This window comes from Ammodytes marinus (genome assembly GCF_949987685.1).
Source record: "Ammodytes marinus genome assembly, chromosome: 14".
Lineage (NCBI taxonomy): Eukaryota > Metazoa > Chordata > Actinopteri > Uranoscopiformes > Ammodytidae > Ammodytes > Ammodytes marinus.
Genome location: NC_137218.1, coordinates 30,082,516 through 30,107,490, shown reverse-complemented (window position 1 = coordinate 30,107,490; position 24,975 = coordinate 30,082,516). Strand labels below are relative to the sequence as shown.

The 24,975-nt window shown below is 44.2% G+C and overlaps 1 protein-coding gene across 2 annotated transcripts in view; it reads right to left on the bottom strand.

Annotated features, from left to right (window-relative positions):
• hlcs (holocarboxylase synthetase (biotin-(proprionyl-CoA-carboxylase (ATP-hydrolysing)) ligase)) overlaps window positions 1–24,975 on the bottom strand; it is a 153,987-nt gene that overhangs the window by 42,588 nt on the left and 86,424 nt on the right. For both annotated transcript variants that reach the window (XM_080040675.1, XM_080040676.1), the window contains one exon: window positions 21,004–21,071. In XM_080040675.1, coding sequence (XP_079896801.1) covers window positions 21,004–21,071 — 68 coding nt within the window. The remainder of the gene's footprint in view (window positions 1–21,003; window positions 21,072–24,975) is intronic.

The following is a 24,975-nucleotide window of genomic DNA, read 5'->3' as shown; positions in this document are numbered from 1 at the left end:
GCCCTGATGAGTGAGAGAATCACAAGTTCCATCGACAGCACCAGGTGCCAGAACTGAAACTGTGGACTTTGCAGTTTGCGTTTTTCACACCAGTCTTCAAAATGTATCAGTTCATCAGGGCGTTCAGCTACAACATCTGTGTAGTACTCATTGTAGGCTGCTTTCAGAAGCTTGTAGAGACTGCATGCTGTAATCTGGTGGAAGACAGAAATGCTGGTGCCGTGGAAAGAGCTGCTTGCTGTTGTTGCAGTCGGGTTGTGGTCTATGTTATCCATGGCAGATGTGGTGAACAACCCTCTTCGCAGAACTGGTGGGCACACCACCCCATCCTTAATGTACTGACTGACAGCTGCATCTCCCAGTTGTGCGGAGACCTCAAGCACTCTGTCATAGGAAATGCTCATTCCATGTCCATGCAGCATTTCCACCAAATGCCTCTTTCTGGTCTTTGCAAAGACAGACATGCCAATGTACACGGGGAATGGGGTCTCTCGATCTTTTGTGTGCCTATGACTTGCTGCTCCATCTTTGGGCTTTGCGTAGCAGTTGTATTGAAGAAGCTGTGCCATTGCTAGGTCTGTCTTGGATGCACCAAATCTGAGCTGAGATTTTATGTCAGCTCCATGTTCAATCATGCACACAAACTGAAGAAGAGTCGATGGAATGGCTTCTTCAACACATCCAACAGGGAAAGTTCCGTCAAATGTGGACTTGTGGTCAAGCATACGTCTTCGCAACACTTTTGCTGCTTGTGCAAGGAGAATGGCTTCAGAATAGTCAGATGTTTGTGACAGTACAGAGCCTACATCTTTATGAAAGGCAAGAAGCACATCTCTTCCAATGTTGTACGCTTCTAGCTGTGGCAGTTCTTCCAAAAGCTTTTCCTTCAGTCTGGTTGAGTTGACATCAGGCAATTCTAGCCCCAGTTGCTGAAGCCGCTGCTTGTACAAGCTGACCAAATCTGCAAGCCGGAATATAGCAGGACCCTCACTGCTGGCCTTAGTCTCAGCTACAGTCATATGAAAAAGTTTGGGAACCCCTCTCAGCCGGCATTATAATTGACTCTGCTTTCACAAAAAAAAGATAAAAGTGGTATGTCTTTAATTTACCAGGAACAGCTAAGTACTGGGATGTTTTCCAAACAAAGATTTTTTGAAAAGCAGTACTTGGTTGTATGAAATAAAATAAAATGTGAAAAACTGGCTGTGCAAAAATATGGGTACCCTTGTAGTTTTGTTGATTTTAATGCCTGTAACAGCATGTAAAACTGATGACTTTAAACGCAAAGTTGGTTGGATTATGTTGTTAAGCCTTGAACCTCATAGAATTGTCTGTTTAATCATGAGAACATGTATTTTAGGTGCCTAAATGCAAGTTGCACTTCTCTTTGACTCTCTGCTGAAGTGAGACAGAATGGGATCATCAAAACAGCTCCCAAAAGATCTGAAAAACAAAGATTATTCATTGTCATGGTTTAGGGGAAGGCTACAAGAAGCTTTCCCAAAGGTTTCAATTGTCAATTTCTACTGTAAGGAACGTTGTCAGGGAATGGAAGGACACAGGCACAGTTGCAGTTAAACCCAGGTCTAGCAGACCAAGAAAAGTACAAGAGCGGCATATGCGGCGGATTGTGAGAATGGTTGCACACAACCCAAAGATCACCTCCAAAGACCTGCAAGAACATCTGGCTGCAGATTGTGTATCTGTACATGGTTCAACAATTCAGTGCAATTTGCACTAAAACATCTGTATGGCCAGGTGATGAGAAGGAAGCCCTTTCTGCGCCCACGCCACAGATACAGTTGCATGGAGTATGTAAAAGCTCATTTAGACAAGCCAGCTTCATATTGGAAGAAAATGCTTTGGACTGATGAGACAAAAATTAAGTTATTTGGTCTTTATAAAAAGCAGATGTTTTGGTGCAAATTGCGCTGAATTGTTGAACGATGTACAGATACACAATCTGCAGCCAGATGTTCTTGCAGGTCTTTGGAGGTGATCTGTGGGTTGTGTGCAACCATTCTCAAAATCCTCCACCTATGCCGCTCCTGTTTTTTTCTTGGTCTGCCATGCTTGGGTTTAACTGCCACTATGCCTGTGTCCTTCCATTTCCTGACAACGTTCCCTACAGTCGAAATTGACAATTGAAACCTTTGGGAAAGCTTCTTGTAGCCTTCCCCTAAACCATGACAATGAACAATCTTTGTTTTTCAGATCTTTTGGGAGCTGTTTTGATGATCCCATTCTGTTTCACTTCAGCAGAGAGTCAAAGAGAAGTGCAACTTGCATTTAGGCACCTAAAATACATTTTCTCATGATTAAACAGACAATTATATGAGGTTCAAGGCTTAACAACATAATCCAACCAACTGTGTGTTTAAAGTCATCAGTTTTACATGCTGTTACAGGCATTAAAATCAACAAAACCACAAGGGTACCCATATTTTTGCACAGCCAGTTTTTCACATTTTATTTTATTTCATACAACCAAATACTGCTTTTCAAAAAATCTTTGTTTGGAAAACATCCCAGTACTTAGCTGTTCCTGGTAAATTAAAGACATACCACTTTTATCTTTTTTTTTGTGAAAGCAGAGTCAATTATAATGCCGGCTGAGAGGGGTTCCCAAACTTTTTCATATGACTGTATGTAGGTTATCAGCTCTGAAAATGCCATTGGGCATACTTGTGACTCTTGGAGCTTGTCCACCTTGATGTTGGTTGTCAGATATGGCCTCTCTCTGTTGTACAATCCTGTCAAGCAACAGACATGATATTTCAGCTCTTGTGCCACAACATCTCCAGCACTGAGTTTTGCCAAAAGCTTTCCATCATTTAAAGTTTTGGCACAGTCATTGAGTCTTTTGTTGAGTTGCATGGTCATTGCTTGTCTGAGATCAGGTACTGGAGCCTCATTCTCACACAAAAATATTGATTGTTTATTTTTGTTTCTTGTAGTGTATATTTCGTGTTGTTTGGTGTGAGGGTGGGATGTGGGTGGGGTATGTTCGGGGGAAAAAAAGGGGAAAAAATTTGTATTAATCGTGCTACAATTTCATTGTTACGAACATTTATTAAAAACACCTTTGAAAGAAAAACATGTTAAATTTTCCTTCCTCTTCACAATTATGCGCCACTTTGTGTTGGTCTTTCACATGAAATCCCATGTGACAAAATGTGGAAAAGTAAAAGGGTGTGAATACATTTTCAAGCCACTGTATCTGAATATGGCATACTGTATAACTGCTGGTGTGTGCTTTTCAGTAGTGAATGGAAAATTATGTGCGCATCTCTATATGTTAGTCTTTTTCATCAACATCTACTGTTCACTTGCTCCTCTTTCCCCATTTTTCACATGATGTATTTATCTTTTTTCGTTTTATTTCTTTCATTCGCAGCATACGTGATGCGTTTCTCAGCCATAGACGGTTGGAAGCCCGTTGAGTTGGGCAGGCTAAAGAAAGCATTTATAAATAAATGCCGTCACCGGGCTGCCAAGCTGTAAGTACCTTCATATGGTCCACTTCCATTGCTTTCAGTTTTTGTTTCAAAGCAGATTGTTTCACTAAAACTTTATTATACCGTTTGGTTTAGGGACGGGAACAATCGCTGAAGGAGAGTGAGAAAGAGCAAGAAAGAATTATTATTTTATTTTATTTTTTTGCATAGTTCATAGTTTTTATGCATTTTGCTTCTTCAAACACACACACATACACCCACATCACATACACATACATACACACACACACACACACATGCACACCCACACACACCCTCAGCCACTACTGTATAAGACGGACACCTTGTCAGGGGCATGGTTGTTTCGGTTAGGCCCTGGTTCTGGCATTCATCTTTAAGAGTATCAGTTAATATCTGGGGGAGCTGCGTCTCCTCACTGCAACTATGGAACTGTTTTTTTTTTTTCATAGTTCATAGTTTTTTTGCATTTTGCTTATTCAAACACACACACATACACCCACATCACAGACTCAAACACACACATACACATGCACACCCACACACACCCTCAGCCACTACTGTATAAGACAGACACCTTGTCAGGGGCATGGTTGTTTCGGTTAGGCCCTGGTTCTGGCATTCATCTTTAAGAGTATCAGTTAATATCTGGGGGAGCTGCGTCTCCTCACTGCAACTATGGAACTGTTTTTTTTTTTCATAGTTCATAGTGTTTTTGCATTTTGCTTATTCAAACACACACACATACACCCACATCACAGACTCAAACATACATACACATGCACACCCACACACACCCTCAGCCACTACTGTATAAGACGGACACCTTGTCAGGGGCATGGTTGTTTCGGTTAGGCCCTGGTTCTGGCATTCATCTTTAAGAGTATCAGTTAATATCTGGGGGAGCTGCGTCTCCTCACTGCAACTATGGAACTGTTTTTTTTTTTTGCATAGTTCATAGTTTTTTTTGCATTTTGCTTATTCAAACACACACACACATACACCCACATCACAGACTCAAACATACACACACATACACATGCACACCCACACACACCCTCAGCCACTACTGTATAAGACGGACACCTTGTCAGGGGCATGGTTGTTTCGGTTAGGCCCTGGTTCTGGCATTCATCTTTAAGAGTATCAGTTAATATCTGGGGGAGCTGCGTCTCCTCACTGCAACTATGGAACTGTTTTTTTTTTTGCATAGTTCATAGTTTTTTTGCATTTTGCTTATTCAAACACACACACATACACCCACATCACAGACTCAAACACACACACACACACGCACACCCACCCTTAGCCACTACTGTATAAGACAGACACCTTGTCAGGGGTTCTGGGCTGTAATATCTGGGGGAGCTGCGTCTCCTCACTGCAACTATGGAACTGATGACTGCAAATAAAGACCACCTGTTAAGACCTTGAAACTACTCCATCCTCGTCTCCTTCTGACCGCACTTATCAGCATGTACCCCGCCTACCAAGTAAGGGTGCTGTGTTGCCCCTGGCTACCGCCGGCCCTGCTGGTGACTATGTTGAGTCATATCCTTCATTTATGGTCACCAGGATTTCATCTTGTTAAAAACACAGTATGTTTCTGTCCATGCACAAAGATGTTAAGAAGTTTCAAAAGGTGTCAAAAAGTATTTAAGAATGATTGTGTTAGAATATTTCACATTTCAAACATATTCACTCATTTTGTAGCCATGCAATTTGGAGCCAAAGGCTCAAGGGATGGTAGTGCTGGTTTGTTTATCTCAAAGTCCGTTAGTTATGCCTGTTCTTTACATTAGTTATCAATGGATAGAGCACAACAGCCTCTTCTGAACCCCGGGGGTTAAATCATTTCTTAGCCAATCAATATCCTTTCAGCGGCTGTCCAAACGTGTTGCACAGGCTTCCTTAGTTACCTTCCCCCACTTGTCCTGCACACACACACACACACACACACACACACACACACACACTAAGAATACTGTGGACACTACGACGCACGGAACTTTTGTTTAACAACCTTGTTTCATCTGCTAGCATGTCTTTAAAATATTCATTTTGTAAAGTAAAATGGACTAGGACCACGTCTACCTGCATCAATGTTGTAATACATGCCTTACAATAGTTAAAAAACATTTTTGCATTTTTCTATTTATTCTCTTTTAAATTTGAATTGCCGTCTTGATTAATTAATTTCATTTAAACAGGTTAGATTCCTCCAAAGAAGATGATTTCTTAGACAAAGAAAATACTATTTTGAGCACCAGAATTCATCCAGGCACTGTCTCATGTTTTTCTTAAATGACTTCCCCCACACCATTTTATCAGACATATATAAGACATTCTATATACCAAAGTGAGACAATATTGAGATCTGAATTAAGCAAGCCCCTTTCTCTTATTTGTACATTATTTGCTCCTAAGGGTCTTAGGGAGAACATTTTAAGACATTCTTTATACCAAAGTGAGACAATATTGAGATCTGAATTAAGCAAGCCCCTTTCTCTTATTTGTCTATTAATTGCTCCTAAGGGTCTTGGGGAGAAAACTCTAAGAACTGTATAAGCGCGGCAAAAGATCTCCACCTTTTCTTGTGTTTCTCAACTAGACAGGTTAAGTTCTTAGACTGATATATTAATTTGCTCCTCTTTTCTCCTAGTGGGGTTTTAGGAGAAATGGTTAAGAATACAGTAAGCTCCAAATAAGAAGATTATTTATTTCTGATAAGACAAAGAAAACACTATTGTGAGAAGCAGATTTTTCCTCTGGGTCTAATCCCTCACTGCACTAAAAGCAACCATGGACCTGGCTTATTGGTGCACGATCGGACTGCTTATCGTGATTTTAAACACTTGTCTGGCCCATGGACACTTCCATGTCCATGTCACTGGCGTGGCAGGTGAAATCCAATACAGCAGAGAATTCCTCCTACTGATGCGAGATCGTATTTCTACGGATCATGCAGCCGTAGTAAACTCCATACCGGACTATCTCAGGACCAACCCAAAGAAATGGACTACCCAGACAAAGCGCAAACGCGGATCTAAAGGTGGCATTCGGCAAAGACTGAGGAGATTGAAAAACAAACTCCCTCTGCCTGTCACGCTGCTCATCAACGCCCAGTCCCTAAGAGCGAAAACAGACGAGCTGACAGCAAATATCCGCTACCTGCACGAGTACCGGAGCGCCTGTGTCATGGCTATCACAGAGACATGGTTGGACAACAACATCATGTCCAGCGAGGTAGGACCCCTCGGCTTCTCTGTGTTCAGGACTGACCGGGACCCCACAATCACCGGGAAGTCCCGTGGGGGCGGGGTCTGTCTACTCATCCGGGACGAGTGGTGTCGGACAGTGGTGGTGAGAGAGAGTTTGTGTACTTCTGATATTGAACTGCTGTGCGTCTCCCTTAGGCCTTCATATCTGCCTAGAGAGTTCCCTCAGATATTTTTTACTGTCGTATACATTCAACCAAAGGCTAATTTTGACAGGGCAATGGACATTATTTCCAATCTCTCCCACAAGCTCGAATCACTGTCTCCTGATGCCCCTAATTTTATTCTTGGAGATTTTAATAATTGTCCTGTGAAGAAAAAGTGCTTACGTACATTCTATCAATATGTTGACTGTCCCTCCAGGAAAAATAAGTTTTTAGACCTGTGTTATGGAACTGTCAAAGAAGCCTACTCTGCATCATTGCTCCCACCACTAGGGGCATCTGATCACAATGTGGTTTACCTCCGGCCTACATATCAGAGACTCCTGCAGAGGGAGAAGCCCCAAGAACGCTCAGTTAAAGTATGGAATAATGACAGTATTATGGCCCTGCAGGGTTGTTTTGATTGCACAGACTGGGATACTTTTAATTGCCCTGATATTAATGAACAGGTAGAAACAATATCTGACTACATCAATTTCTGTGTAGACACAGTCATACCCATGAAAACGACTAAGATCTTCCCAAATGACAAGCCCTGGATTTCCAACAAATTAAAGCATCTTATAATTGAAAAGAAAAAAGCATACTGGAATCAGGATGACACAGCCAAAAGGGACATACAGAGACAGATTAAAAGGCAAATACAGTTGGATAAGTACAGTTACAGACAGAAGATTGAGGCCACCTTGGTGTCAGGCAACTCCCGTGAGGCATGGCAGGGGATCAAGACCATGACCAATGTCCCACACAAGGGCAGAGGAAAACCAGCTCAACAGCTTCTTCTGTCGCTTTGAGAGAGGCAGCGATGCTGGAGCTGGCATCGTGCTGCCCCCTCCTCCCCCTGCATCTGACCTAAACATCAGACAATCGGACGTCTTTCACCTTTTTAGTCGCTGTAACCCACGGAAAAGCCCTGGCCCTGACAACATCTGTGGCAATATCCTTAAGCACTGTGCAGAACAGTTAGCCCCTGTGTTCACTGACATTTTTAACTCCTCCCTTAACCTCTGTAAAGTTCCTACCCTGTGGAAAACATCTACAATTGTACCTGTGCCAAAACTGCCAAGACCCAAAGAGTCCAACGACTTCCGACCAATAGCGCTGACATCCCTGGTCATGAAGTGCCTGGAGCGTCTGGTAAAGAGGTACATTGTATCCCAAACCCACCATCTTATGGACCCCCTGCAATTCGCTTATCAAGCCTCCAGGGGGGTGGATGATGCAATCTCAACATTAAAGCGGATACGAGTAACATTTAAATATCTTTTAAACAACCTCATGTTTCCTCTGATAATCATAAATTACCTTTAACAGCAAACGAGACCATCAGTGCAAAGAAAGACGTTTTTATATAGTTTTTATTACTGCTTTTGGTCTGGTCGCACACCCAGTCCGATTTTCGGTTCGCTCGTGCAGGCTCTATGGTCACATATCCGTATTGGTTGCAGATTTCAGTGTGGCGCTGCAACGCGATTTGAGAAGCCTATCCCTCCAGGTGAGGGAAGGGGAGCGGGAGCCTTGTTTGAGACAGTTATTTGTCGTCATAAATGACTGATAACGGGGCTGAACCATCAAAGAAAAAAAAGAGAATGCAATGAAGAAAAGCGAAAAGGGAGAGTGAGTGATAGGCGGGCGGGAGGACGTTGCCAAGCAACGTGTATACAATTTCACGAGAGCGAAACTAGACTGCTAAATGAATGAGCGGTTGGTACTAACACAAAGTTTGCTTTGCTTCACCATCATCAGATAACCATTATCTGAAATAGTCATTATTTACATCAACAACACAAACACATTACCTCATCGTGATCCATAGTCTACTAACTGCCGTCTCTCATTCATTCGCTTTCTGTGAGGACACAGCTCCGTGAGAGAGAGAGAGTAGTTAGGTGACGCTGCTGAATCAACTCATTGCAAGCAGGTGTGTGTACTGACTGGCATTAGTTGATGCAGTGTCAAAACCACTCTCACGGAGCCGAAAAGAGTCCTCACACTTTCAACACACGAACATGCACTATATTGCGCCCTTCTCAGTCCACGCTCACGCGCCTGGCACGAGCATTTGCGACAGCGGGCGTCGTAAAAATACTACCGCTTTTGTCCAAAGGGGACGCCAACGTGCCATCTTACTCGTAGTGCCTTTAATGCACCTTTTGCACACTCACCTTGAGAAACCAAAGACTCATGCTAAGATTTTATTTGTGGATTTTATATCTGCTTTTAACTCCATGCAACCTAACATTCTTGCAGACATTTTAGCCAGTGAATTCAATCTTAATACAGGTATTATTTATTGGATCATGAACTTTCTTAACAGTAGAGTCCAGCGGGTCAGAGTGGGCTCATTTCTGTCTGATGCGATGACAACATTCACAGGCTCCCCACAAGGATGTGTTTTATCTCCTTTATTATTTATTTTATACACAAATTCCTGCACTAGCACTTTACAAAACAGGCACTTTATTAAATACGCAGATGACACAGCCCTAGTGAGTCTGCTACGGGATGAGGAGGTAGATCATGGGCCAGTTTTAGACTCCTTTCTAGAATGGTGCAATAAGTCACACTTAATTTTAAACACTAAAAAGACCAAAGCAATGTCCATAGATTTTAGAAAGTCTCAACAATCCACTGACACTTTTATCAATGGGGAGACTATTCAGGTTGTTACAAACTACAAATACCTTGGCATTGTACTGGACAACAAGCTTAAATGGGACTCATGGACTGACCTTTTGCACACTAAGACACAGCAAAGGATGTACTTTCTAAAGAAAATGCTTGTTTTTAATGTCAATAACAAAATGCTTCGAATGTTTTATACTGCATTCATTGAAAGTGTTTTAACCTTCTGTATTGTCTGCTGGTTTGGAAATGCCACAGAATCACAGAAAAAGACAATCAGAAAAACAGTTACAACTGCCAGCAAGTTACTTGGGATCACACTACCGAGCATTGAACACATTTACAAAGACAGACTGGTGAAAAAGGCCAATAACATTGTATGTGACTGTACACACCCCCTGGCATCCCATTTTAAACTACTGCTATCTGGTCGTCGTTTCTGCGTACCCCTTATGACCAAGAACAGATCCAAATTCTCTTTTGTACCACAAGCCATAAAAGCCTTAAATCAGTCAAAATAAGCTAGATGTCCAGCTGGCCTGGTCATGTCCAAAGTTGTATAGTGCATTGTAGTGTGTAATGTATGTTCTTCATGTTATGTCTGTCAGTGTGATGTATGGACTATCTGTTTGTGTCATTTGTCTGATGTCATGTCATGAAGTGCGACTGTGCCGCAAACCCAACTGCCCCACGGGGACAATAAAGTTTTCTACTACTACTACTATTTTTGTATTTGAAGTAAATTATTTGTTCAATTTTCACATTACTCTCTGCAGTGAAGCAAATTTATTTTAGTATATCAAACATAATTTGGGAGGGTTTTAGCTTTCATATGAGCCATTTTTTAAAACCAATAGATTAATTAAAAATCAGTTTATAAGCTGTTGTTTCTACAAAATTGATAAGTGACAAGACTTTTGTACGGGACTGTAGACTATAACGTCGGCTTTCTGTTACAAATGAAGAGTCCCGTAGAACGTGGTCGCGCACACACGCACGCACGCACGCACAAAGACATAGGAATAGAGACAGCCAAATTGAAGTATGGTGTGGTAGCATATGTTTTAGTTGAATATAATTTATTTGCAGTATTTACACCATCATTTGGATTTTCAATGAATACAAAACTACATTTAAATGTATATATATACACCTTATGTCCTTTATCTTTCCATTCATACAACAATATACAGAGAAAATGGTCATTTTTCAGGCCTATTTCGAATGGTAGAATTATTCAAGATTAATCAAGATTACTCCACAGAATCCTGTGATTAATCTGATTAAACATTTTAATCGTTTGACAGCCCTAATTTCATCATAACATTACACCTTGATCTTGCTTTTATATCCGTCGCATCCCCGTTTGTTTTCATATGGAGGCTCCGTCGATGTGACGTCACTTCAGGTGCGCACTGGACTGTGGGTCAGAATTGCCCAAACAGCATGCTGTTTTCAACACTAAAAATCAAGGCCGGATGTAGTAGACATCCGGGTATTCCTAACCATCCTAAATCTGGCCACAAGAATCTGGACATGCTAAATCTTTTTTCTACCATACTAAATACTAGATAGTATGGAAACTGTGGGCAGCTACAAATACCTGGGAGTGTGGCTGGACAGGAAGCTGGACTGGGCAATAAATACAGACCACCTGTACAAGAAAGGCCAAAGCAGATTGTACTTTTTAAGGAGGCTGCGATCCCTCAATATCTGTAGCAAACTCCTGTTTATGTATTACCAGTCGGTGGTCGCCAGCATCCTCTTTTACGCTGTGGTGTGTTGGGGAGGCAGCACAACCAAGAGGGACTCCTCCAGGCTTGACAAGCTAATCAGGCGGGCCGGCTCTGTGGTCGGCTTCAAGCTGGATGGTCTGGTGACAGTGGCAGAGAAGAGAACCGCAAATAAGCTTCTGGCTATCCTGAACGAGCCACCCTCTGCACACTGTCATCAGCAACCAGAGAAGCTCATTCAGCGACAGGCTGCTCCTCCCCAGATGCCGCACCAACAGACTCAAGAACTCATTTGTCCATCGTGCCATCACACTCCACAACTCCACACATGGAGGGAGGAGGGGGGGCAGGAGGAGCACAGTGGCTGGTGGAACTGATGGAACTTAACTATAACAATAACAGCTTGAATAATCTATTTATTTATTGCTACACACTCCATTTCTTAAACAAGGTCAAACACAAATATAAATTAATAACTGTTGCTAACATCTGCTGCTGCTTCTTTTTAAATGTATTTATAAATATAAATCTTTATTTTACTTTTTTACCATGTATATTGATGCATTTTAGCTTGTGTTACTTGTTTTGTGTCATGTTGTATGTACTACAGCTGCTGGATTTTTGAATTTCCCTGAAGGAACACTCCCAAGGGATCAATAAAGTGTCTATCTATCTATCTATCTATCTATCTATCTATTGGAACGCAGGGATAGTCTTCTCAGTGTTCCCATAGGCAGAGCTCACCCTCTGCTAGACATGAGAAGTATGGAACCGTGCAGCTTCTAGACACCAACACAAGCCAAGCCTGCCCAGATGTTGTGGAAGTGGATGGGAGCCTGGAGGGTGCCATGCCGTAATCCCGACGCCTCATTATACTGACGTCTCAATGGGCCGAAATATTTCCCATTAGATCGACATGCCACTATGCCAACGGTTCAATGTTACGAAAACGGAACGCATTGGTCCGAAGTGCCGATTTTCCTATTTTTTAAAAAGGAGGCGCATTAGGCCGACAGTCATTTATTCCGACTATATACACAATCCCTGGAGTTTCTAACTCTCTCTCTCTCTCTCCTCTCTCACACTAAGCTCCAAAACACAACCTATAGGCCTTCATCTCACGTTCACAATGCATATTGTAGATAAACGTGAAAATAACGCTCATTTTGACATGGTGTTTCATCACCATGGACAGAGAGCGGAGGTCAACACGCACGCACGCACGCACACACCCACACACACACACCCACACACAATAGGCTATGTAGAAGGTAAAAGGTATAGCCTACGTTTGACTAAATGAATACCAGTGAAATTATTTAGGCTAGTAAGCACACTGCAAACACATTAAAACAACACCTGTTCTGCCTTCCATTTCATTTCATGCCTGAGCTTAGTTTCACCCACGTAAATCTTATGGTGAATACCGCCACCTAGTGGACCTTTACGGGTTACTGCGCCTACTGCGCAATTCTACTTCCTGTTAGTTCCGGTCAGTGTTTTCAAGTGTTTCTGCCGTAAAGCCACGGACTTCATCTCTCTCGCAATCCATATCTTTTCACACTCGAGCCTTGGACAATATTAGTCTGTAAGTAATCCTTTGTGTGAGATTCAGTTTGTAAATGAAATTGCATTGTTATTTTGTTGTATATTTCGATCTATTTGGCTCTTGAAATGATGTTTACTTTGCCTGGAAATGTTGGCTAATCTCATTCTACTTAGCTATGCTAGGTCACGTTTTGTGTTGGTTGAAAATAGATCGCTGGATTGTGTGTAGATTCATGTCATGTGGAAATGTTTAAGTATGTGAGATTCATGTATCTTTATTTCGTTTTCTGTTTACAGTTTTACAGTAAAGAGAAGTGTATGAAGAATGAAAGAAAGAAAATAAAAGGACAAAATCACACTTCAGCTTGCCTTCTCTTGAACTGTTCGCTAGCTGTCTAGTTCTGCACCAGTAACGCAGGCCGAGGGCAGCATAGTAAAAAGACTACAGCGCGGCGGGCCCAAGTAAGAAGATTAGGATGGAAAAAGAAGTCATGAGCGAACACTCAATCAGCCCAGAGCAGAATGCCGTCGAACAGGCAACTGGTGGAGCTCCAGTAGAGCCAACCACAGCAGATATTCACCTGTCAACTGAACGGGGAGAGCCATTTCATACACCACAAGATGCCCAGTCACAAGCATCCCATCACCCCTCACACTGCTCCAGCAGGAGATCAACGTCAACTGCCAGAGCCATGGCACGCGCCAAACTAAAAGCTGCACAGGCAGAGTTAGATTTCGCTGCAAAAGAAGCCAGCATGATGATACAGAAAGCTGAACTCGAAGCCAATCTCCACCTCCTCAGCTGCCAAAAGAATGCTGCTGCACGCAAGGCTGAAGCGGCCGCATACGAGGAGGAAGAGGAGATTGAAAGCGGGGAGAAGCGCCATGGGCCATACGTTCCAGGACGGCCCCTCAATGCAGCGGAACGAGCCGGTAACTATGTCCAGCAACACGCAGCGCTGTTTCATAGACAACCACAGCCACTGACACACACACCAGTGGAGCCCCAAATAACACCCAGACACCAAGTCGCCGCAGCCGGGCCAGCCGCAGTGGGGCCCCAGAGAACACTCACACATCAAGCCGCTGGAGCCGGGCCAGCTGTTCGCCAACATCCGATGCCAAACGCCACGCACATCAAAAAAGAAGAACCCAGCGTGAGGCCTCCACCCAGGGCACATCTTGACAAACTACAGTCGCTTACAAACCCCCAGAGAGTGACCTCACACGAGCCACATCAAACACAAGACCTGGCCAGGTATCTCATGCGGCGAGAGCTCCTCAGCTCAGGCCTTCTCAAGTTCGACGACCGCGCTGAAAACTACTGGTCGTGGAAAGCATCCTTCGTGACCGCCACACAAGAGCTAAACCTCTCCTATAGAGAGGAGCTGGACTTGCTAGTCAAATGGCTTGGTGCCGAGTCAGCCGAACATGCAAAACTAATCCGCTCAGTGCACGTCCTCAATCCCGCCGCCGGCCTCAGCATGGTGTGGCAACGCCTAGAAGATTGTTACGGCACACCTGAGGTCATCGAGCATGCACTGTTTAAAAAGCTGGAAGATTTCCCTAAGCTAAACAACAAAGACGGCGCCAAGCTCCGGGAACTGGGCGACATCCTCCTCGAACTGGAATGCGCGAAGGCGGATGGATACCTCCCTGGCCTCGCCTTCCTAGACACGGCCCGGGGGGTAAACCCCATTGCGGAAAAGCTGCCCTATAGCCTCCAAGAGAAATGGATCACCACGGGGTCCAGGTTCAAGGAACAACACGGAGTAGCCTTCCCTCCATTCCCAGTCTTCTCAGACTTCGTCCGCCAGCAGGCCAAAGTCCGGAACGACCCCAGCTTCGCTTTCGCCACCTCCACGCCGTCCAGACCCGACAAGGTCGTAAAACCCAGCCAGAACGCTACGGTCGCCGTGCACAAGACGGAGGCTACGTCCAAGTCCAGCGACAGTCATACCGGTTCCACGGAGAAGAGCACCAGCGCACCAGACCGGGAGTGTCCACTGCACAAGAAGCCACACCCACTCAAAAAGTGTAGGGCTTTCAGACTAAAGACTATCGACGAACGCAGGGCATATCTGAAAGACAACCACATATGCTACAAGTGTTGTGGGTCAACTCAGCACCTCGCAAAAGATTGCAAAGCGCCCACCAAATGCACCGAGTGCAACAGCGAAAGACATATAGCAGCTCTCCACCCTGGTCCTCCGCCACCTGCAGAGAACGCCAAAGCAGTCAAGGATGAAAGCGGGGAGCCAACGGAGGACACACCGGCAGCCGTGTCCAACTACTGCATCGAGGTCTGCGGTAATGCAAACACCCCACGCTCATGTGCCAAGATCTGCCCCATTAAAGCCTTTCCTGCAGGGAAAAAAGAAAAAGCAATCAAGATGTACGCAGTGCTGGACGAGCAGAGTAACAAGTCTCTCGCCAAAGCAGAGTTCTTCAACCTCTTCGGTGTCAAAGCCAGCCCAGCACCGTACACGCTGAGAACCTGCTCCGGGACTACAGAGACCTCCGGCAGGCGAGCCAGCAACTTCGTGCTTGAGTCCACGGATGGGAAACTGCAACTCCCGCTCCCCACGCTGATCGAGTGCGACATGGTGCCCGACGACAGATCAGAAATCCCGTCACCGGACGTGGCATACAACCACCCACACCTCCAGCCAGTCGCGCACAAGATCCCCGCTGTGGACCCAGACGCACCCATCCTCCTGCTCTTGGGAAGGGACATCCTGAGAGTCCACAAGGTACGGGAGCAGATCAACGGGCCACACAACGCTCCTTATGCGCAACGGCTTGACCTAGGCTGGGTCATCGTGGGCGAAGCCTGCCTGGATGCTGTCCACAAACCAGCCGAAGCCAACGTGTACAAGGCAAGTGTGCTACCCAACGGTCGAGCATCTTTTCTCTGTCCCTGTCCGAACAACATCCAGGTGAAGGAGGACTACAGTGGCAAGTCACACCGCCACCAATGTCTCTCCGCCACCCAGCAGGACGACCCGGACCAGGCAACGAGCACAGATGGGCTGGGGCACTCCATCTTCGAGAGCTCGAGAGACGACAACAAACCAGCGCTGTCGATGGACGACAAAGCGTTCCTGACCATCATGGACAAGGAGGTCTACCAGGATGACGACCACAGCTGGGTAGCACCCCTGCCGTTCCGGTCGCCACGACGACTCCTCCCCAGCAACCGGGAACAAGCAGTGAATCGTCTAGCGTCACTCAGGAAGACTCTGGAGAAAAAGCCAGAAATGAAAAGTCACTACACCGAGTTCATGCAGAGAATGCTGGACAACGACTTCAGCAAGCCCGTAGTGGAGTACCGGATGAAAGTCCACGTCTTTGGGAATACCCCATCCCCAGCCATCGCCATCTACTGCATGAGGCGAGCCGCCGAGAGAGGCAAAGCGGAATATGGCTCCGACGCAAGACAGTTCGTGGAGCGCCAGTTCTATGTCGATGACGGGCTGACCTCTGTCGCCACACCCAAGCAAGCGATAGACCTCATCACAAGAACCAAAGAAATGCTCGCAGAGTCGAACGTACGGCTGCATAAAGTAGCATCAAACAGCGAGCAGGTGATGGAAGCCTTACCTGAACAAGACCGCTCCAAGGACCTGAAGGACCTGGAACTCGGCGTCGATCCTCTCCCCCTCCAGCGAAGCCTGGGCCTATCCTGGAACCTGGAAGCGGACAGCTTTACCTTCTTAGTGTCCCGGGAAGAGAAGCCGTACACAAGAAGAGGTATCTTGTCCACGGTCAACAGCCTATACGACCCCCTAGGGTTCGTCGCTCCTGTCGTAATGCAAGGAAAAGCATTAGTGAGAGAACTGTCAACAGAGCAGGGGTGGGACACTCCACTCGACCCAGAGAAGGAGACTCAGTGGAACACGTGGAAGGACTCACTAAAAGCTCTGGAAGACCTGCACATAAAGAGGTGCTACATCCCCGGGCTACTGACTTCAAGTTCAAGGCGAGAACTCTGCATCTTCTCCGATGCCTCCACAGTAGCCATAGGCGCCGTCGCTTACCTGAGGGCAGTCACCGCTGACGGCAAACCACATGTGGGCTTCATCATGGGAAAGTCCAGGCTGGCCCCCCGTCCTGCTCACACCATCCCCCGCCTCGAGCTCTGTGCGGCCGTGCTTGCTGTCCAGATCTACGAGCTGATCAGAGACGAGATGGACATCGACGTGGACGCTGTCAGGTTCTTCACGGACAGTAGAATCGTGCTTGGCTACATTCACAATTCGTCAAGAAGATTCTACGTCTACGTAGCCAACCGGGTGACCCGCATCAGGCAATCCACCCATCTAGACCAGTGGTCCTACACCCGCACGGACCTGAATCCTGCGGACCACGCTACAAGGTTCATGCCAGCAGCAGAGCTACAGCAAAGCAGTTGGTTCTCCGGGCCCAGCTTCCTCTCACGCGAGACCGCAAAGGAGCCTCCAGAACCCAACGTCTTCACCCTCGTGGAACCTGAAGCAGACGCAGAGATCCGACCCGAGGTTGCGGTTCTAGCTACCAGAGCCGTGGATGCTCCTCTGGGCTCCCAGCGCTTCGAAAGGTTCTCTAGCTGGAGGAACCTCTGCAAAGCTACAGCCAGGCTGATCCATGTTGCCGCATCTTTCAGAGGCAGTCCACCCAACTCATCGCGCAACAGGTGGGGCTCTTTCAGGGACGCACTCACCACGGGCGAGCTGTCCCACGCAGAGAGCGTCATCATCCGTGCAGTCCAGCACGATGCCTACAAGACGGAACTGTTAAAGTCCTTCTGAGACCCATCTCAGAGATCGTCGTTCTGCTTTCTGATGAAAGCTAGAAGACCATATCCTTTTGAACTTATTGTGTATTTTGTGTTTAAGTAAAAGCTTGTAGTGGCATATTAGTTATACGCCAAGCGGGGAGTGTTCTGCCTTCCATTTCATTTCATGCCTGAGCTTAGTTTCACCCACGTAAATCTTATGGTGAATACCGCCACCTAGTGGACCTTTACGGGTTACTGCGCCTACTGCGCAATTCTACTTCCTGTTAGTTCCGGTCAGTGTTTTCAAGTGTTTCTGCCGTAAAGCCACGGACTTCATCTCTCTCGCAATCCATATCTTTTCACACTCGAGCCTTGGACAATATTAGTCTGTAAGTAATCCTTTGTGTGAGATTCAGTTTGTAAATGAAATTGCATTGTTATTTTGTTGTATATTTCGATCTATTTGGCTCTTGAAATGATGTTTACTTTGCCTGGAAATGTTGGCTAATCTCATTCTACTTAGCTATGCTAGGTCACGTTTTGTGTTGGTTGAAAATAGATCGCTGGATTGTGTGTAGATTCATGTCATGTGGAAATGTTTAAGTATGTGAGATTCATGTATCTTTATTTCGTTTTCTGTTTACAGTTTTACAGTAAAGAGAAGTGTATGAAGAATGAAAGAAAGAAAATAAAAGGACAAAATCACACTTCAGCTTGCCTTCTCTTGAACTGTTCGCTAGCTGTCTAGTTCTGCACCAGTAACGCAGGCCGAGGGCAGCATAACACCTATAGGCTGCACACACAGCTACTAAATATAAAAATTTGATTTGTTTTTAACTCACCATTTGACTTTACTTCTTAACAAGGAAAGTATTAATCATGTGTGCTTCATAAATTCACCTGCTTCTTTTATAGCCTAGGCAGTTTTTTTTAAACAAAGTTTTCCGAGGAGCACTTGAAAGTTGCATTTGCCGTCGCACATCTCGCCCCGGCCTTCCTCATAAAGTAGACTAACTGGAGTTATGAAACTCAGAGACCAACCTAACAAAACGGATAACGAAACAAATTTGTGATTATTAAACCAAAAACACACCATCAAGATGTAGGGCTAAATTCCAGCGTTGTACTTCACCAAGCCAAGCCAGATTGTGGGCTTGAACTGTCACTGTTATGAAGCGCACGGTATACAAGGATTAATACTCGCCTCGTAAAGAAGTAAAGTGAGTCAAATGGTGAGTAAAAAACAGATCCAACTTTTATATTTAGTAGCTGTGTGTGGGCCTGTGTTGTTTTACTGTGTTTGCAGTGTGCTTTACTAGCCTAAATAATTTTGCTGGTATTTATTTAGTTAAACTTCTCCCGTATACCGTCTATACAGCCTATTGTGTGTGTGTGCGTGTGTGCTGAAATACCGCGTTATTTTCACGTTTCTCTAAAATATGCATTGTAAACGTGAGGCATAGGTTGCATTTTGGTGCTCAGTGTGAGGGGGGGAGAGAGAGAGAGAGAGTTAGAAACTCCAGGGATTGTGTATATAGTCGGTATATTGGACCGTCTGCCTATTGCGCCTCCTTTTTGAATAATCGGACAAACAGCACTTCGGACCAATGCGTTCCTTTTCGTAACATTGAACCGTTGGCATAGTGGCATGTCGATCTAATGGGAAATATTTCGGCCCATTGAGACGTCAGTATAATGAGGCGTCGGGATTACGGCATGGCACCCTCTAGGCTCCCATCCACTTCCACAACATCTGGGCAGGCTTGGCTTGTGTTGGTGTCTAGAAGCTGCACGGTTCCATACTTCTCATGTCTAGCAGAGGGTGAGCTCTGCCTATGGGAACTCTGCCCAATTCTACCAAAATATGCCCCGGAAATTTGAATTCTCTCTGTACATTGTGGTAGGAACGGAAAGATAAATGACAGGTGGATATATTTCAAATAATTTTTTTATTCATGGTAAAACCCAAATGATGGTGCTGAAAATAAATTCAAATCAAGCTAAAACATAGGCCTACCACCCCATAATTCAATTTGGCTGTATCTTTGCTTTGTCTTTGAGCAAATATAGGCCATATAATGGCATTTATTTGGTGTTCTACACCAGAATAAATGAATAAATGTGTGTTTTCATCCCATATGTGAAAGACATGAAATTCAATTATTTCTGGTCAGGTTTAGCATTCCTGAATACAACTTGATTGCAGTCCGCGGTTTCTGTTTGTTTGTGTGCGTGGTAAATCAGCCCACGTTCTGGAAGACAGTCCATTTGTGCAACTTATTAATCACACACACCTCTGAAAACTGACGTTTGAGTCCTCTGAACAGAGCAGACAATGTTTTCCCTCCTCTTGCTTCCGATAGCAACTGCCACCCGTGACACAGACGTGGCAGTTCAAAACATAGGCTAGCATGCTGCTATGTTTGACGGCATGCAGCTACTGATCCTGGGTCAGCTAAGCCACAACGTTAGAGTGACTGTAGTGCAGAGCAGCTGGGACTGAACCCTGGGGAACTCCCTCACGCACTGTAAGCATGACCAAAAAGTTAAACCATCATACTGAGTAGCCTGAGTTCTGTCAGTGAGGTAGTTGACAATCAGTATGATCAGAAAAAACAATATTAATAAGTCGCTGTATCTAGATGCTGAGGATGAGGAAGAAGCGAGCCTGAGTATTATTTTACCTGGGCATACAACACACTCCATTATGTGGCATTATGCACAGTCACACCCAGGAGCCTTTTAACCCATTGATGACGGCTGCTGCGCGATGCCACATTGGCTCTCCTGCCTGATGCTGCGTCGCGCAGCATTATTACTTTATCTAATTTTCATGGCATTCCCAGCATAGAATGCACTGTCATTGGTTCAAATACACATGAGGTGGGTTTTGTTGATTTTTTAAAGACCACGTGACCACCCAAAAGTTGTGTGGTTTGCCGAAAATCATGTCAATCAAAAAAATAAAAAAATAAAACAAAATAATAAAAAAAATACGCCAGCTATGTCGGCGACAGAACAGTTAGTGGCGTTTGGTGCTCAGAATCAAGGTCTACTATAGACTACTGACGAAAATCACACAACACATTGCATCTATTTATTAACAATATTTAATAATTTTCTAATTCATCTAATTTTGACGATTTTTAGAAATATTTGTTGGTTTGTAAGCGCTAAGGGAGCATGTTTAAATAAAACCTGTGAACCTTAACTTTTAAATGTATTTTATTTCATGTTTCTATGTGCTACACAGGCTTAGATATTAAGGTTTTGGTAGACTTGACAATTCGTACTATTTTTTCAGAAAACCCTCAGGCATTAAGGACACGCATCCTAGATTGCCATAGTCATCAATGGGTTAATGGCAATACATTTGAGGAACGTGTGAATGTTGTGTTAACAGTAGGCTGGAGAACTGACCTCTGCCTTGGCTTTGTCGAGCAGCTACTGCTATTAACCCCAGATCCTTTGGTAAGTGCAGAGTCAGCCTGGAAGGAGAAAAGAGTGATAATGTTAAAACTTCCTATAAAGGGACTTTTTGGGACACCAAGTCAAAAGGGATTTGGATTGCTTAGCCTACTGCCAACACTGAACATTCTTAGCACGGACTAGATGTTTTGTTACAATGGCTTTTCTGGAAAACTAATAAGCAATTTGGATTTCAACAATGTTTCAAAATACAAACTATTGTGTTTGTCTTCAATGACAATCACAATCATCTCCAGCAGATTTGGTGCACTAGTCAGAAGGAAATAGTCTTTGCACAGAATTGTAGCCATAAAGTTGGACATTATTCAGGTACTTTGTTTGCTCTGGATTAGGCCTGCCTAGGAGTGCTGACTCCCAGGCACAGTATCCCTGCTAAAGAGCTTGATAAATCAGTTAGTTAGTTTAAGGTTTTAGGTATGAAAAGATAACATAGGGTAAGTGACAATTCAATTAATGAACTTTGTAAATACATTTGTGAATGACTGTGGAAGTTGCCTTTGAGGAAATGCTCCATTTGACATTTATGCATAATGAATGTGTTTTGTAGGAATTCACAATCATGGAAACATAAAATGGTTAAAATAAGTTAACCGTAGAGCAGGAGTTAAACATGAAATTGAATACAGAAAGAATGGCAAATTAAAATGAGCACAATAATTTCTGTAGTTACAGTGCCTTGCAAAAGTATTCATACCCCTTGAACTTTTCCACATGTTGTCACGTGTCAACCTCACACGTACATTTATTTTATTGGGATTTTTTTGAGAAAGACCAACACAAAGTGAAGCATAATTGTTAAATGGAATGAAAATGATACATGGATTTAAAAATTATAAATAAAAAACTGAAAAGTGTGGAGTGCAAAAGTATTCAGCCCCCCTGAGTCAATACTTTGTAGAACCACCTATCGCTGCAATTACAGCTGCAAATCTTTTGGGGTATGTCTCTACCAGCTTTGCATATCTAGAGACTGACATTTTTGCCTATTCTTCTTTGCAAAATAGCGCGAGCTTCAGATTCAGCGTCAGATTGGATCGAGAGGGTGCGTTAACAGCAATTTTGCGGAGATGGTGCATGCAGGGTGATGTGCAAAGTTAGTTTTCTGCCACACACTGGGCCTCATTTATCAAACTTGTGTGAAAACTGGTGCAGATCCTGGCGCAAATATCACCCTACGCCAGGTATCAAGTGGGATTTATCAAACTGTCGTACCTCGCCAATCTCAGCGTACACCAGAGATCATTGTTGATAAATGCGACGGCTGAAAACAATCGTAATTTGAATATCATGCCCCTATATTTTATCCGTTTAGAGGCCTCGCCCAGAGGTTTTATGACATGGATATGCGCATTTAGGCAAAGAAGAGAAACTTCTCTCAAGTAGAAATTGACAGCATAACAGCGAAAGTAGAACAAATTAAAAAAAGTTTCATTTCGGAGCATTAAAAGCGGCATCAAAGAACGTCAGAAGGCAGCGATTAGGAAGGAAATAACTGCTGCGGTCAACAGCGTTGGTGTTGACAAATGATCTCCAGCTGTGGATAGTGAATTTTAGGTTTACATCAGTGTTATCGCTCAAATGATATAAAATAGCATTTACAATTTTATGTCGCTTTACTTACTGTAGGTGAAGAAAAAGTGGTCTGACTTAAAAATCGCTACTGAAAAAAGCGTGTTGCTGCTCTGAAATGCAACACCAAGGAGAAAAAGATCCACCAACTGTCCGATAATATATCAAACCTTTCCCCCCCATTAAATAAATACATGTCTGCAGAGATTTGAATGATTAGGATGTATTGGCCCTTTCAGATAGCACTACTCAAAAGGGGTTTAAAAACTAAAAATAACACATTTGTGCGTTGTACTGCACTTGGCACGAGTGGTCAGCCGTCAACTGCACAAGCCAGCCCGGCAACCACCAGCTGAGAGCGCCCACCGTCCTGCCGAGGTCTCGGATCATGCCGGTTAATGATGGAAATAAATCGCTTGCTTTAGCGATCAATGACCAAGCCCCAACCTCAGCGATTTTTACCGGCATCCAATAAGGAAGTGACCTACAACTGTAGTAACCAGAAAGTGCCACTGGGGGTGGCGCCAAGACGAGCAGTTTTTCTAAGACTCACTTGTTAGATAGGCCGTTTTCAAAGTCTTATTAAACCTATTTACAGCCTGGGCCACAAAACCATTTTAGTCTGTATATTTAGGTCATATCTCCATGACAACACTGAGGGGGGTGAATTTTTTTTGCCCACGCTAGTTTTTATTATTTTGGAGGTTAAAATGTATTGGCACAATCTCTTGAGTGACAGCTCTCCGCCCGTTGTCCCTCACTTTGCCTCGGAGGTATACGTCAGCTATCTCCCTCCCCCCGACGTGACGTCGATTCCCCTTTTCGGCAAGAGGAGTGAGGCGGAGTAAAAATCTCACAAGATGGCGACAAACCAGGATTATTGGATGCCGTGTGAATAACTGAGGTCAGCCCGGATGCTACATCCATATTATTTACTATCTATGTCAATGACACATTAAAAGAGAAAAACCTCAAATGTGCGTCAAATAAATACAATGTTAAGCTGAATGTTTTGCAGTGTATTTTTGTCATCAAGAGCATCGCACTACTTGCATAGCCTACATATTAAATAACATTTTAGAAGCGATAAATGAATGCAGCCCCCATGCTGCAGAGTCCCCCAGCTGCTACAAGACGGAGCCAACTGCCATACGCAGTCCCATGCAGCGCTCCAAAGTGGCCCGTGTGCACACTATTGAATCATCGCTTCTACTCAGTTGCACACAATAGGATGCAAATTTTTAAATGATTAGTATGTTTATCTCGCTCTGAACAAACACTGCATTAGTATGATTTACTAACAATTGTCCGACAAAGTCGCGCGCTCACACTAGGCAAGTTTGCCTGTTCCGTGCTGCAGGAAGATTCCCCCCTCCCCACTCCCAAAGGCCGCAGCCCGGGCCCGATTGCTCCTTCATACATGCGTCATCACGTCGTAATACGATACATACGTCATCACCAAGCGTTTTCGCTGCAAGAGTTAGTAGAACAACAATGGAGAACAACAGTAGTCGCGGATTGCCCCAAACACCTCCGATTGTCAGATAAGACCAAACTTGAAGTCTTTGGCTTGAATGCAAAATGCGATGTGTGGCAGAAAACTAACACTTAACATCACCCTGAAAACAACATCCCAACCATGAAATATGGTATTGGCAGCATCATGCTGTGGTGATGCTTTTCTTCAACAGGTACAGGGAAGCTGATCAGAGTTGATGGGAAGATGAGGGAGCCAAATACAGGACAGAAAACCAGCATGACAACTACCCTAAACATACAGCCAGATCTACTATGGAATGGTTTAAATCAAAGCATAGTCATGTATTAGAATCGTCCAGACCAGAATATCTGGAAAGACTTGGAAATTGCTGTTCACAGACTCTCTCCATCCAATCTGAAGCTGAATCTGAAGCCCAAACTCAAGCTATTTTTAAGAATGGGCCTCTTGATGTGCACAGCTAGAGACATACCCCAAACGACTTGCAGCTGTAATTGTAGTGATAGGTGGTTACAAAGTATTGACTCAGGGGGGCTGAATACTTTTGCATTTATTGTACGACCCCTTTGTGGGGTTCCTGGCTGACAGGTTTTTGTATTGTTTTGCGACTGCTAAACTGAGTTTAATATATAGCCAGGTTATTGACTCTCATTTATTTCAGTGTGGTAATGTATTTCACTGAGTGATCACACGTATTATAAATAAATCAAAACATCTTGGATCAATTGCTATTGTACTGCTCAAACACAGTCATTCTTGAATATTTAAATGTTTGTTGCTTGCATTCTTATATAAGAAAAAATGCATTAGGCTATAGGAACCGTATGAGGCATCAG